Source organism: Hyaena hyaena, unplaced genomic scaffold (genome assembly GCF_003009895.1).
Source record: "Hyaena hyaena isolate Hyena2069 unplaced genomic scaffold, ASM300989v1 scaffold_93, whole genome shotgun sequence".
NCBI classification, from domain to species: Eukaryota; Metazoa; Chordata; class Mammalia; order Carnivora; family Hyaenidae; genus Hyaena; species Hyaena hyaena.
Genome location: NW_024080724.1, coordinates 2,718,310 through 2,733,015, shown reverse-complemented (window position 1 = coordinate 2,733,015; position 14,706 = coordinate 2,718,310). Strand labels below are relative to the sequence as shown.

General features: G+C 40.4%; 1 protein-coding gene across 3 annotated transcripts in view; it reads left to right on the top strand.

Moving 5' to 3' along the window:
* Positions 1-13,361, top strand: part of ZCCHC7 (zinc finger CCHC-type containing 7) — a 249,292-nt gene extending 235,931 nt beyond the window's left edge. For all 3 annotated transcript variants that reach the window (XM_039234742.1, XM_039234743.1, XM_039234741.1), the window contains exons 7-9: positions 4,478-4,573; positions 9,717-9,834; positions 12,039-13,361. In XM_039234742.1, the coding sequence (XP_039090673.1) occupies positions 4,478-4,573; positions 9,717-9,834; positions 12,039-12,478 (654 nt within the window). In that variant the 3' untranslated portion in view covers positions 12,479-13,361. The remainder of the gene's footprint in view (positions 1-4,477; positions 4,574-9,716; positions 9,835-12,038) is intronic.
* The last annotated feature ends 1,345 nt before the right edge of the window (positions 13,362-14,706 follow it).

Sequence of the window (14,706 nt, the reverse complement as noted above, 5' to 3'; positions counted from 1 at the left end):
AGGCAGAAAATAGACATGATAATCAATTTTGTGCATGAGAAGGTGAAATGGGGAAAGGAGGCTCAGGAGCACTGTAGAAGTATTAAATAAAAGTGGCCATTACTCTGAGAGGATGTGATGGGAAAGAGCCACTGAGGAGTTCAGTAGTGTGGCTTTCACGTGTTCTGTATTCCTAAGGAAAAACCAGCAGTGCCATGGGGTTACCAGTAGTTCTCCTGTGAGGAAATCCCTGTTTGCATCCATACCAAGTTCTAGTGTCTAGATATCCCTCTTATCCCATCTCAGGGGTTTGCACTCCCTGTCCCCATGCCTGAGGCCTAGAATGCTGTTCCCCAGTCACTGCATACTTGGGGGTATTTTTGTCACAAGAAGTGACCATCCCAGTGAGAGTTTCTCTAAAATTCAATTTAAGTCACTGCCAATGACTTTAATTCCTTTAATTCTATTTTAATTGCCTGTGTGCCATTTATTACTACCTGATAATGTGTGTGTGTGTGTGTGTGTGTGTGTGTTGTTGGTTTATCTGTCTTCCACCATGGGAGATGTGAGCAGGGATTTTTGTCTGACTTCCCAGTTACCTAATCTATTCTAAGATATCTGGCATATATTAGGCACTCAATTATTTTTGAATAAATTAATAAAAGAATGCATGTATATGCTCATGCCATGTGCTCAGCGCTCTGGTAAACATCACTGATGGAGGCGTCCTTGAACTTGTTCTGCTCTACTTGTCCCCTTCCCTTCTCCTGTACACAACCTGGCATCTTGAAAAAGTTGTTGGTGTTCTGTTCTTCAGTTCTTTCTACTTACAGTAAACCCATTACAATCTGGCTTGTATCCCTACCCCTCAAACAAACTGCTCACAATGGTGTCCAGTTGCCAGCAACTTCCTAATTGCTAATCCAGTGGATTTCATAGGCTTTATCTTATTTAACCCACCAGTAGCTTTTGACAACTTCTCCCTCAAATCATTATGTGTTCTGCCTTCACATCCATGACACATTTCTTGATATGATTTCTTTCTCTTAAACCACATGTATACTCATGGTTGCAATTTTGTGTCACATCAAGTAACACAAAGATGGAAAAATAATTTCTGCTTAATAATTTCATGTCTTTCTGACGCTCTATACCTGAACAAATTTATGAGCCACTGCAGTGAGTGAGTGGTACATGCTTGTGTACACACCTGTCAAAACTGTAGCTTGACGACTTTTAGTTTGTCTTACTTAATTCATGAACCACGAATCTTTATTAGAGAATATAAGACCTTTGTTAGTTATTATATCCCAATTGACAATAGCAGAGATTATAAATTCCATTTTGTGTAGCATTTGTAGTCATTTTCAGTAGAAAAGCTCTTTTAGGCTACTATTATCCTCCAGTTTTCCATTTTAGGAAACAAAAACGGAAAGTTGAAAAAGATTTTTATAACCTATAAATTATTTTCCCATGTCAAGAACATAAAACCTCCACAAGCCACCAGTTTGCCACATTAAACAATAATAATGAACCTAGTTGGCAGACCGCACTCTTTGTTATAGCTTCCCAACAAAGAACATAAGCATGTCGCCTGGCTGGCTCAGTCAAGGGAGCATGCTGCTCCTGATCTCAGGTTCATGAGTTCGAGCCCCACATTGGGCATAGAGCTCACTTTAAAAAATAAATAAGAAATAAACTTATCCAAGCATATTCCCATTCTCAGCTCTTTCTTCCAATCTCCAAAAAAAAGTGGAGTGGGAGGGCGATTAGATTTTTCTCCTTCTATTTTTTTAAATTTTTATTTAAAAAAATTTTTTTTGTTTAATGTTTCATTTATTTCTGAGAGAGAGACAGCATGAGCATGAGAAGGTCAGAGAGAGAGGGAGACACAGAATCTGAAACAGGCTCCGGGCTCTGAGCTCGCTGTCAGCACAGAGCCCAACACGGGGCTTGAACCCACAAACCATGAGATCATGACCTGAGCCGAAGTCGGACATTTAACTGACTGAGCCACCCAGGTGCCCCTCTCCTTCTGTTTAAAGCCCCTGCCCCCTCAGGGGTTTTGCTGTATCTTCTCCCTTCTCTGCTTTTTTCAACTCCTCCATCTCTACTGGCTTCCTCACATGTTCAGATCTCTTTCTCATTCTAATAGTAAACTCTACCAAATCCCCTTCCTAAATGTTGCTCTACCTTATTCTGCCCCTTGTTATTCATGCTTCTCAAAATAATATATACCTGGGGTGCCTGGGTGGTTCAGTCGGTTAAGCATCCGACTTCAGCTCAGGTCATGATCTCACGGTTTGTGGGTTCGAGCCCCGCATCGGGCTCTGTGCTGACAGCCAGCTCAGAGCCTGGAGCCTGTTTCAGATTCTATGTCTCCCTCTCTCTCTGACCCTCCCCTGCTCACACTGTATCTCTCTCTCTCTCTCTCAGAAATAAATAAAACATTAAAAAAAATTAAAACAAATCTCTCCAAATAAGAACAGACAAGGTTGGAGGACTTAGTAGGGGTCTACTTCCTATCTACCATATGCTGGTACCTGCATCTTTTATGAAGAAACTCTTCCAGGATGAAAGGAGTACCAGAGAAGCCTCATCAACTGAAACCTGAGNCTCTGTGCTGACAGCCAGCTCAGAGCCTGGAGCCTGTTTCAGATTCTGTGTCTCCCTCTCTCTCTGACCCTCCCCTTCTCACGCTGTCTCTCTCTCAGAAATAAATAAAAACATTTTTAAAAAATTAAAAAAAAAATAATATATACCTGCCATCTCCTTTTATCCACTTCTGTTCAATTTTTTAAAAAATATTTTACTGTTCAATGTAAGATACATATTGAAAAATGCATAAAAGATACACAGTTTAGTACATTAGTTACTTCCCACACACTCAAGTTATATAACACCACCGTGTTCAAGTAGAAAACTGTGGCTACCCCAAAACCTTCTGTGCATTGTTTTCTCCCCCCTGGAAGTAACTACCATCCTGGCTTCTGTGGGGAATGATTTTCTTGTTCTTTATGGTTTTATTACCTTTCCACTAATTCCAAAATTCTCACACTAAGGTTATCCACGAACAATTGCCAAATCTAACAGATGCTTCCCAGTTCTAATCTCAGTAAGCCTCTGCTGTATTTTCCATTGTAGATCAGTTCACTCTTCTTGAAACTACTCTCTAAGGTCTAAGAGTTTTATTCTCCTGTGGTTCTGCATCCTTTAACCTTTCCTTCTCTGTCCCTTTTCCAGGCTCTTCCATCTACCCCTTAAATGTCGTTTTCCCCAGAATTCCATCCTGAGCTCACCACTGTACATACTGGGTATGGTGATGCTGTCCACTCAAGTCATTTTAGCCTCCACTATTTACAGTAGATTTCATTCAGAACTAATCTTTAGTGCACACTTGTTCCCTAAGCTTTAATCTTACATATACAGCTGCCTAATGGACATCTCCACCTAAATACACAGCAGCCAAGTTAGACTTCATCATCTTTCTCTCTAATTTGGCTCCTCTTTTTTTTTTTTCCTACTGTTTCTGACACAGTTGTTGGCACTACTACCAAAGTGTTGGCACCCAACTTAGAAACCTGAAAACTACAATTTCTCTCTTCCTTCATTCCTTGTGTCTTTTCAATGTTCAATGATACCAGTTTTATCACCTCATGTATTTGCCAAATCTATTCCCTGTTTCCTATCCTTGTTACTCTTATAGTGTAGACTCTCATCACCTCACTGGATTTCCTAACAGCCACCTTTTACACTGCATCTAACCTTCCGTTCATATTCATGCCCCCTACAACTACAAGCCAAAATGGTTTCTCCAAAATAAAATTCTAACTACTCTGCTCCTATATTTAAAACAACACTTAAAATGGAAAAGCCCAGATAAGCCCCAAGCTCTTTAAGATGACATTAAGGCCTTCCCTTCTTTTGCCCTGCTTTCTCCAGACTCATTTCAGTATAGCTGGCTATGCATGTTGTACTTAGTGACCATGTATGCTCTTTCTTAGTTTCACACATTGTTCATGCTTTCCCCTCTTCGTAGGATTTTCCATTCAACTTACATCCAATTCTTTAAAAGTAAATTTAAGTTTTATAAACATGCTCTGACTCCTTCCTCCCCATCCAATGATGAGTCCCCCTTGCCACTCCATTAGTACCTTGTACATGTTTATATCTTCTGTCATCATCTGTTTAGATGTCTGTCATGTTCTACTAGCCTATTTTGCTTCTCTCTCTGAGATACCTAATACCTAACACAGCACTGGGCACAATGCCTAATGGAATGAGGAGCGAAGAAGAGGAAAGCATGTATTGATATGAAGTGGAAAAGAATTGTCATGTTGTGCATTTTAACGTAGAGAATCATCTGGATATGAGGTCCTAAACTCTAGGAGGCAGTATTTCTAAGGAGTCTCTTACCTAAAAAGAGCCCTTTGGGAAACAATCAGGTTTTAATTATTTTCGAACATTTAATAAGCCCTCACAAATATTTATGTTGCAGACCAAACCTGGACCACCCAAGAAGCCAAAGACCCCTTCTGGACAATCAGTCTTAGTGTATTGCTACAACTGTGGGCAAGAAGGCCATTATGGACACGTAAGTTTGAGTAGCATTTGGGCATAACACATTCTGTTGTTCTCAGAGCGGTTGCCGAAAGATGAACTCAAAAAAAAAAAAAAAGAATGTAATTCTGAATGCTTACCTTTCTTATAAACTCACATCCTAAAGTAAGACAATGCATTTTCAGCCAATTCACTTCTGTCCTGTCCCTACCACAGAAATATCTGTCAGAGCACATTCTTCTAATTGTTTTAAATATACATGAACAAGTTAGGCTGAAACAAATACAGAGCTCATAAAATCAGTCAGAGGAATAAAAGTAGTCAATAAAATGGTTCCACTTCTCATGAGTTCTTCTGTTTGCTATTACTTTGACACGGCCAAAATCATGATTGTAGATTTTCTATGTAGCTGGAGAACGACAGCTTTCCCTGATACCGTGTTCACATAAATCTTCATCACTGACATATAAACCCCTGACACTAGTGGAAAGACAAAGGTACTGTATCACTGACTAGCCTGTCTGCCTCACAAACATCCAGATTCCCCATCCAAGCTGCATACTTGCAGCCCCAACTAAAAGGGCCCAACTTTGTGTGTTTTAGGTGCAGGAGTGTCGAAGCAGAAGAAATCTGTTGCTGTGAGAAGGGAGGGAGTCTCCTAGCCAGTTGTCTCATTAAGTAGAAACAGCAGCAGCTCATCCCAGAGACAGGATGCAGTAAGCATAGACTCTGAGCTCTCCTGCACTCTGGGAATCCTAGGGCAGAGGAAGAAAGGCAGTTGCACAAGAAGTGGAAAATCTGTATGGAGAAATACAGTCCTGGTAGGCTTCTAACAGCTTGCAAACCAAAATAAACTAAAATGAAATCAAATCTAATGACAGGAGGTGGAAAGCATTCAGGGGGTAGAGAGTCCTCAAAATGGGTAGGGCTGTGAGCAGTGGGACGGGGAGGGGGTGGGTGAGTGCTTGCTGCACTTTGTGACTCACGGGAGTCACACCTTGAATTCTGACCACGGTGCCTCATCCAGACCTTGAGGCTGGACCTCTTCAGCAAAGGGAGAGACACAGTTCACCAACAGGTGAAATTTTTCTTCCACACTGAGGCAGCAGGACCATGGAGTGAAGGATTACAATATGAAAGCTAGGATGAAGTTCTGATCCTCAGTTCTGGTTTTTGCTTTGGTACTGACTTCGCCATGTGACTTGAACAGCCCATTCTGGTCTTCAGTTTCTTTATCTCCAAAGCAAAGAAGTGTTGTTTGGGGAGACTTCTCAGTCCTGACATTTTAATGCTGTTTCCAACGTGAACAAATCCATAGTATGGTGCTAGGGACAGAGAGACCCATACATACTTCAGTTTCATAGAACACACACTGAAAACTTTGTTAAAGAATACTTTTTCTGACAAAATTACCAGCTCTAGATCTTTTCCCACTTTTGTGCATTTCATCTTGTTGCCAAAATCCAGATGTTGCCAACACTGTTTAGGAAACATATTCACATAAGTATTCCACTGCCACACGAATGACACAGATGTACAGTTTATGCTTGCTGACCTCTTTAAAGCAAAAGGGTGTAATTTTGCATTTATGTTTGTTCAATTAAGAAAAAACAATTATAGTTGGACACATACTGCTTACTTGTCAGTCCTGCTAATGTAGATAGGAAATATATTAAAAACATTTGGAATTTATCCCGGAAATCTAGATTTAGATAGTTTTTAATTTATAATAAAGCAAATTTGGCAGCCTCATCGCTGCCATAGATGAAGAATTCTAGATTATCCACACTAATGAAGAAGATCAGTGGTGTGGCTAATCCAGAATTGTAGATAAATTATATAGCCAGCTATCAATTGTCTGTGCTAATGGAGGGGACCAGCGATGTGGATAATCAAAATATAATTTACATTTAGCTTTGGAAAATATTTATGGTACTGTACAGCTCTGTATAGCCACACCAGTCTAGACCATACAGGATCCAAATAGAAGGCTGTGCAGATGATTAAAGATGTCTGAGGGCCCCTCCCTTTCAGTTTCAGAAATACAGCCCTGTAGATGTTACTCAACAGCCTCTTGCTGTAAAAGGAATTTGAAGGTGACTGTGGCACCGCCCTTCCCTAACTGCACTCAACTGTCTAGGTGGAGAGGTGGGGACGGTCCTAAGCAGCTCCACTTCAGGCCGACTACAAACTGCCATAGGAAACAGTAGTCACTGTACAGAGGGACTGCTCCAGGAGCATGTGAAAGTATGCATGAGTGCTGGGAGTGTATCAATATCTTTAGTACCTTTTTGTAATTGTAGTTTGCTGTTCATAGCTTATGGTTAGAATCTCTCTTAGTCCATTTAGGCCACTGTAAACAAGCTACCATAGACTGGGTGGTTTGTAAACAGTAGAAATTTATTTCTTAGATTCTGGAGGCTGGAAAGCCCAAGGTCATGGCACCACAGAATTGATGTCTGATGAGGGGCTGCTTTTTTTTTTTTTTAATGTTTATTTGTTTTTGAGAGAGAGAGAGAGTGTGACTGGAGGAGAGGCAAAGAGAGAGAGAGAGAGATTGATTGAGACAAACAGACACAGAATCTGAAACAGGCTCCAGGCTCCAAGCTGTCAGCACAGAGCCTGATGTGGGGCTTGAAGTCACGGACTATGAGATCATGACCTAAGCTGAAGTCGGATGCTTAACCAACCAACCGAGCCATTGTGGTGCTCCAAGCGGCTGCTTTTAACAGATGACACTTTCTTGCTGTGTCCTCACATGGTAGAAGAGGCTAGGGAGCTCTGTGGGGGGGTCTCTTTTATAAGAACATGAATCTCATTCGTCAGAGCTCCATTCTTAAAATGTAATCACCACCCAAAGGCTCTACCTCATACCACCATCATCTTGGGAGTGAATTCTGGTTGGGAGATGGGAGGAATGGGCACAAACATTCAAACTATAGCAGAATCTGAGACCCAAATCTTTCACGAGTGCCCTTTCTTCTGGAAATTTAGAACCACCATGGATAGTGATTTATAAAAGTAATTTTTGGGCACCTGAATGGTTCAGTCCGTTAAATGTCCAACTCTTGATCTTAGCTCAGGTCTCAATCTCAGGGTCATGTGTTCAAGCCCCACGTTGGGCTCCATGCTGGCCATGAAGCCTAAATAAATAAATAAATATATATGTATGTATGTAGGTGTATAATTCTTTAGGTTTGTCTTACAACTTAAGGATCCAAAATATTCCAAAAAGATCCAGAAAGTCACTAACACAGTATACCTAAAGATAGTTGGAAGAAGGAAATAATAAGGATAAGAACCAAAATTAGTGAAATAGAAAACAAAATTAAGAGCATCAACAAAACCAAGAGCTGGTTCTTTGAAAACATTTTCTTTTCAAAAGAAAAGACTTCTGAAAAAACTACTCAAATAAAAAGAAAAGGTACAAATAAATAGTGAATAAAAAGTGTTAATAACTTAAAATACAGTAATTTTTTCAATTATGAACAAATACAAACTTTAAATAAACCTTGTATTTAATAAAGTTCAAAATCATAAAAGAAATAATTCTCTAGAAAAAATATTAACCAAAATGAAGAACAAGCCTCCATGAACCAATACCACTAAAAAATTAGTCATCAGAATTCTCCCCTGAAATATATCAGACCCAGTTAGTTTTATAGTCAAGTTTTACCAAACCTTTATTCAGAAACATCATCCAAGAGAATACTACCCAGTGTATTCTGTGAAGCTGTTATAACCTAAAGCCACTTCAAAATATTTATAGAATGATACCATTTTTATGAAGTCTGAATGCTTCAAATTTAGTAGTAAGACTATAAAATGTATGAGAATGGCAGGAACCAACTTTAAGACAGTGGCAACTTCTGGAAAGGGAAGGAGATGAATGAAGAATGGGAAGGAGGATTACACGGAGGATTTCAATTGTATTATTAGTGCTTCAGTTCTTGGGGCAAAAACTGAAGTAAATTAAGGTAAAAATGTTGTGATTTGGTAAAGTCTAATAGTAGGTACAGATTTCCATTACTTTATTTTCTATACTTAAGTGTATATTTAGAATGATTCATAATTCTTTAAACTCTGCAAATTATGCTCTTACTAAGTGTGTGGCTGCCAGCTCAGTCAAGTATCTTAGAATTACAAGTCAAACATACTATGCCAATGTTAGGATAAGTCAGCTAAGTTTTATGTGGCTATTTCACATATTTTCTTCCTAAGAGGTATTCTAAGTTTCTTCAATACCTAGCTAAGAAGAATTGAACATTTATAAAATACATTTTAGGCAAGATGGCAGAGGACAGAAATGAGGATGTTCCAAAGGGAAACCTCTTTCAAAGAAAAGAAAATTTGGTCTCAGACATGCTGAATGGATATATGTCAACAGATCATGATAAATTGAACGTGGCTCAGGCCAAGGATGAGGATGTGGGAAATAGCAGAGGTAGGAAAGTCAGAGTCATGCAAGTGGGAAGCTGACCTAGAGAAAAAGGAGTGATCGATCTCCTCTTGAGCAGGGAAAGGAAAGAGAAGAGAGGATTCCTTTGGAGTGTTTTCAGAACTACCTGGGAGCATTTTCAGGTAGACCTAAGCTACCACCGCCATCCTGCTCCCCACCATAAGGATCACTGCCATTTTTAGTGTTGGGTTAAAATAAGCTTGCAGACCATTTGGGTGGAAAAGAGCAGAGGGCTAAGAATTTACACCCACATTTAGGGTGAAAATATGAAAGGAGAAGCACTTGATGGAAGGCTATTGGAAGACATAGACAAGCAAAGATCTAATGCAATGTAAGACCAAATAAAATAAGGCCTTTAACAGAGGAACAGAGCAAGTTCAGTGGAGACCCAGCCCCCGATTGCTCTTAACTCAGACTAGGGGAGGGGTTTGTCAGGGAAGACTGAAAAAAAGACAAGAAGGTTTCCATGGGTAAAGAAATAAGGAAAGAAAATCCAAGCCTGAAACAAGCCTGTAACCACAGTTGGGTGTGATTGGATGTCGGTTTGGCTGAGCACCCCCCGCAGGACCACATCCTGAGCCTCAGCGTGGGGTATCCATGATGTGGGACTCTCTAACCACGGTGGTTTGTGATCTTCCAGTATGGTTGTCTGAGCAGTGCCCTTGTGACATCCTAATTTCAAATTTGTTAATTTGAAACAATTTCAAACAACTTGCAGGAATGTACAGAAAGACGAATGTTTAACCAGACCTTTCCAACATCTCCATTCATCTACTACTATGATGACAAATACGAAATTCGGGAGAGAGAACAGAGAATAAAACGAAAAGTGAAAGGTATGTTATTGACTTCTTGTGAGATTACCTTTGCAGTAGTTCCTAAATATCTTTTGCATGGTCTTTGCCTGCTTTGAGTGCCACTGGTTAGCACAGAAAATGATTTTAAATAATTACCATAGAAACCAGAACTCTCTTGAACTCTCTTGATCTCCCATAACCAGGCACCCACTTCAGAAACCCTGCATTATGATCTCTTCACACTAAACATTTTTTGACATCATGACCATTTTAGAAAATGTCCTGAAAATACTTCTATCCATACTGGCATGCAGAGTTTTTAAAGGCTCTTTTTTCAGATTTTTCTGTTTGGCGACAATTTTTTCCATTTGTATGTCTCTAGTATTTTTCATGGAAAGAAAAGCTTTCCCTGGTAGGTGATTCCTGCAGCTTCCCCCAAAGAAGTCTGTTCATATCATCCATGGTTGCAGCAGAGCTCCAGGTCCACGGCCACTTTCTGTGATTTCTCTAGTGACCGTTGCTAACATGAAGTTCTTTTATTGTATTATTCAGGCCTACTTTTTTCTATTTCTTTTGTGCTGTGGTTTACTAAGTTTAACAGTGGTTTACTAAATTACTTTTCTTGCTTTCAGGATGAAATAGTTCTGTACTTTTCAAGTTGACCTGTATCTTGTAACTCTTTTAGTCTTCTTGTTATTCTTTCTCCACCCCGCCCCCCCCCCAACTCTCTCTGACTCTCTCTGACTTAAGGTCTTTTTCAAAAGGAATTATTTTCAACTCCTGCATATTTTACACACTATATTCCATATAAATTCTATCTCAACTATATTTAGAGATTATAGTACATGAAGATATTGATTAGGCAATTAAATTAAAAAAAAAAAAAAGTAATGCACCAAAGTGTCACCTCTGAATTAAAAGATTATGGCTGCCATTTTTTTAATACTTTTCTATATTTCACGGGTTTTCTGTAATGAGTGTTTATAACGTTTATAATGCTAGGAAAACTATTTGTTTTCTCTTTAAACTAGTAATATTGGTAACCCTGTGGCTACTTTGAAGTTCTCTATGATCCATTAGAATTTTCGGGCACCTGGGCAGCTCAGTCGTTTGAGCATCCAACTTAGCGCAGATCATGATCTCACAGTTCGTGAGTTTGAGCTCCACCTCGGGCTCGCTGCTGTCAGTGGAGCCCACTTTGGATGCTGTCCTCCTCTCTCTGCCCCTCCCCATCTTGCTCTCTCTCTCTCAAAAATAAACTCTTTTAGAAAAAAAAATATTTCATGCTAAAGTCTATAAGTAATTACCTTTGCTCTGTATCCTAGAATTCACTTTTTTGTCCCCTAAATATGTTATTTTGCATTTCATCCTTTTTTTAATTTTTATTTTGAGGAGAGGGTGAGATACAGGGAGGGAGACAGAGGATCTAAAGCGGGCTCTGCCCAACACAGGGCTAGAGCTCACGGTTCGTGAGCTCATGACCTGAGCCAAAGTCGGTTTCTCAACCTACTGAGCCACCCTGGCGCCCCCATCCTGTTTTTTTTATTGACCACTTCTTTAATCTCTCAAGGTTAGTTTTCATCCTTAAAACCTTATCTCTCACTTACCCCATCAGAATCATGACCATCAAACACTTATAGTAAAAGAGAGCCACGTCCTGATAAAATGTTAACACCGGATCTGGCACCAAAACGTCTGAGATACACACATGTGTGTGCTCTCCAGGCCAGTGATGTCTGCTCCAGAGGAATAATCTGTCCAGTTTGGCATCCATGTATAGGTACAGTGGCCAGACTTTATCTTCAGAGGGTGATTGAAATGTCATGAGACTGTTAAAAGGCCATTTTATACATCTTGTTTCACTTTATCGTCAGAGGCTGTTTCTTTATCCCCGCCAGGACTCGAATTGGTCAGATGTGACTTTTCTTCACAAAGCTGAGATGATTACTGCTTTCACTAGTCTTCATCTCTATCATTCAACCTAGTGCAACTGTATTGAATAGAATACATATCACTGGATTTCTGGATATTTTCCATTTTTAGCAATCAGAAGTACAGAACTATAACCATATAATTTTTAGCGAGTGATTTTTACCTTAGTAATGGCTCTTCAGAATGTCCAGTCATTAACACATTTCATTGTCTAGTTTCCCTGTCTGCTGAGTTATTTACAGACCGCTGTAAGCTGTGCGTGGGCTGTCTGGCTGCTGAATATGCAGAAATACTTTTCTTCTATTTTCCAGAACTCCAGAAAAATGGGGATTTTCCGAGGCAGTTCAAGAGACCTCACATAGAAGCAGCAGAGAAGAGGTCCCACCATGGCAGGAGGAAGAGCCATGGCTCGTGGAGAAGCAGCAGGTGGCCTCAAGAAAAGAAAGAAACCCAGAAAGAATTGAGCAGGAGCCATAAAGGGCGTGAGAAGCACAGGAAGGCTGACAGGGCTCAGGAATTGGAGGAGGACTTCCCCAGGGGCCCGAAACTCCACTCTTCTCCTGGCACCTTCAAGAGCCAGAAGGCTCCCAAGTCCTTCCACCACTCGTCACGTCACCACAAGCCTAGAGAAGACAGGCTTCCCAGAGAGGGCAAGCGGGGCAAGCAGAAGAAAAAGGAGAGCTCCCTGGAGGATGATGGCAGTGATAATCTATTTCTCATTAAGCAGAGGAAAAAAAAGTCCAAGCTGTGAGACAGCTTCTGATTTGGCTTTCCAGTGTTTGTCTGGTCTTCATGCCTGTGACGTCATGGCGATCTCCTTATTATCTGTGATTAAATAAAGTGAACTTTTTTTTGTTCTGTTTGTAATCTCAGCCATACCTGAAACTGCTGAACAAAGACCATGGAGATCTCCGTTCTCTGTGTGCAGCAGGTTATTAGGATAGGAGGAAACAACAAAAAACAGATGTACGTGGACTTCCCCTCTTCCCGTACATCATTTTTACTCAGAATCCTAGGGATGAGAAGTAATCTTTTCAAGAAAAAGTTTTTAAAATATTTTGAAAAAGTGAAAGATCATCCAATATAAGTTATCTGCCGTGGGAGTATGAAAATTAAATCCTTGCAGGAAGAGAAATTAACGCTAATATGAAAAATTCATCTCTTTTTCAGCATTACTTTTTTTTAACATTGGAAAGGGTTAATAGCCACACATCTAAATCCAGCTCTCCTTGCTCTTGAAGCTGGAGTCCTAATCTCCCGATGGTCAGAGCGCCAGAGGCGGAAAGAAGAAGGTGTCCTCACTGAAGCCCTGAAGAGGCAGAGACACAGGTCTCTAACAACATACAAATAAGGAATCCATCCACTGTAAATTTCGTGACATAGATTTCCTGAAACAAGTGAAAAAGAATCATTATTGTAACATAGTCACAGTGCAATACTTTTCACCGTTTTTACAGCCACACTTCAAGAAGACTGTCACTTGGACATATAGAGACGGATACTGCCCAAATTAAAAAGTTGTTCTGTTTTCACGGGTTTTTTAACTACCACAAGACTATACAGAAATTTTTGTACCTGTGAATTTTTGTACTTACCAAAGCCTAATGTTAGAATAAGAAAAATAAAATATCTGAAACAGAGTAAATAAGTTTGTCACTTATGTAAAAAGGCCGGGAGTTTGGGTGACAGAGGGCGTGCGTGGGTTGGACAAGTCACTAGAGTTATAAAACCTCCAGAAACTGGGCTCAAAATGCCCTTGTTGCGCAAGCACTAGCTCTGTGCCGGAATAAAATGAGATGGAGTCAGTTAACCCAGGCCATTTGATGTTAGATTCTTACGTTTGTGTTTCCCCCTTTGTGAAGTACATGAACCGCTGTGTATCTGGCGGCTGCAGCTCTCTTACCTTCTGGGGGGACGAGGTGAGTCTCCTCGCACTGAAACAGCTTCAGCGTAAATCGTGGCTGCACCATCTTTAGTGCACCGCCCTCCCTGTGGCCGCCCTGCTCTCAGCAGAGTGTTAAGTGTTCTTTGTGTGCTGGTTCGTGGCTTCCTAACATCAGCTGGGATTGTTTTGACTCTCAGGTAAGTGGCCCGAGTCTTTTAACACCCTGCGAAAAGTGACAGCCATGAAAAATGGCTTCATAAAGTGGTAAGTCTTCAAATAAATGGTATTATTCCTCATTAAGACCTAGGACAAGCATGGCTTATGGTGGATGCCGTGGGACGAACATTCCTTCAGATGCAAGGGCATCTTCCACTCAGAGAGGGGATTGCCATTCTTTAGGCTCTTGCATACATAGATTGTTTGAGAATGGAAGAAATAAACCTCTCTTTTTCCATTTCTTTCTGCACATTATCCTGTCTTCCCCCCAATTTTTTTTATTAGACAGGCATATAAGGATATAATTTATCCTTCAGGTCCATGCATCTGTATGCAGTTAGGAAAGGCAGCTGAGCTACTTTACCTGTGGGCTTTACGATGGGAAGGAAAGCGCAGAAACACCGAGGACCTTCTGCTCCATTTCCTCTTTGTTGCGTTGGCACCCGCCTTTTACACCAAGTGTTCAGTTAGAGTCGGTCAGGGACTCACACACTAACTTTCCATGCAAAAATGGGGAGCTTAAAATACATTAGAGATTCCACAGTTAAGCAAACAATACTTCAAATGAGTAAACACAATTGAGAAGAAAACCAAGTGTCCCAAACAAGAAGAATCTGTTGAGTTGCTAAGTTGGAGAAGCCTGAACACCTCTTGCCTCTGGCCCTGCTTGGATTACAGCAGCCTGTGTGGCTTCTTTCCTGGGTTGGAGGTGGATTCATTTTGGCATTCTTAGAATAGAGACCGTCTCCTGTTCTCTCAGTTCTCCCAGGTCCAAGTCCTGCTTTCGTGGACTATGCCATTTGCAGTGCCTATTTAGTCTCTATTTTTGTTGCACAGGATTACATATTCATGTTAAAGGGTAAAATTTTTTTAATCAT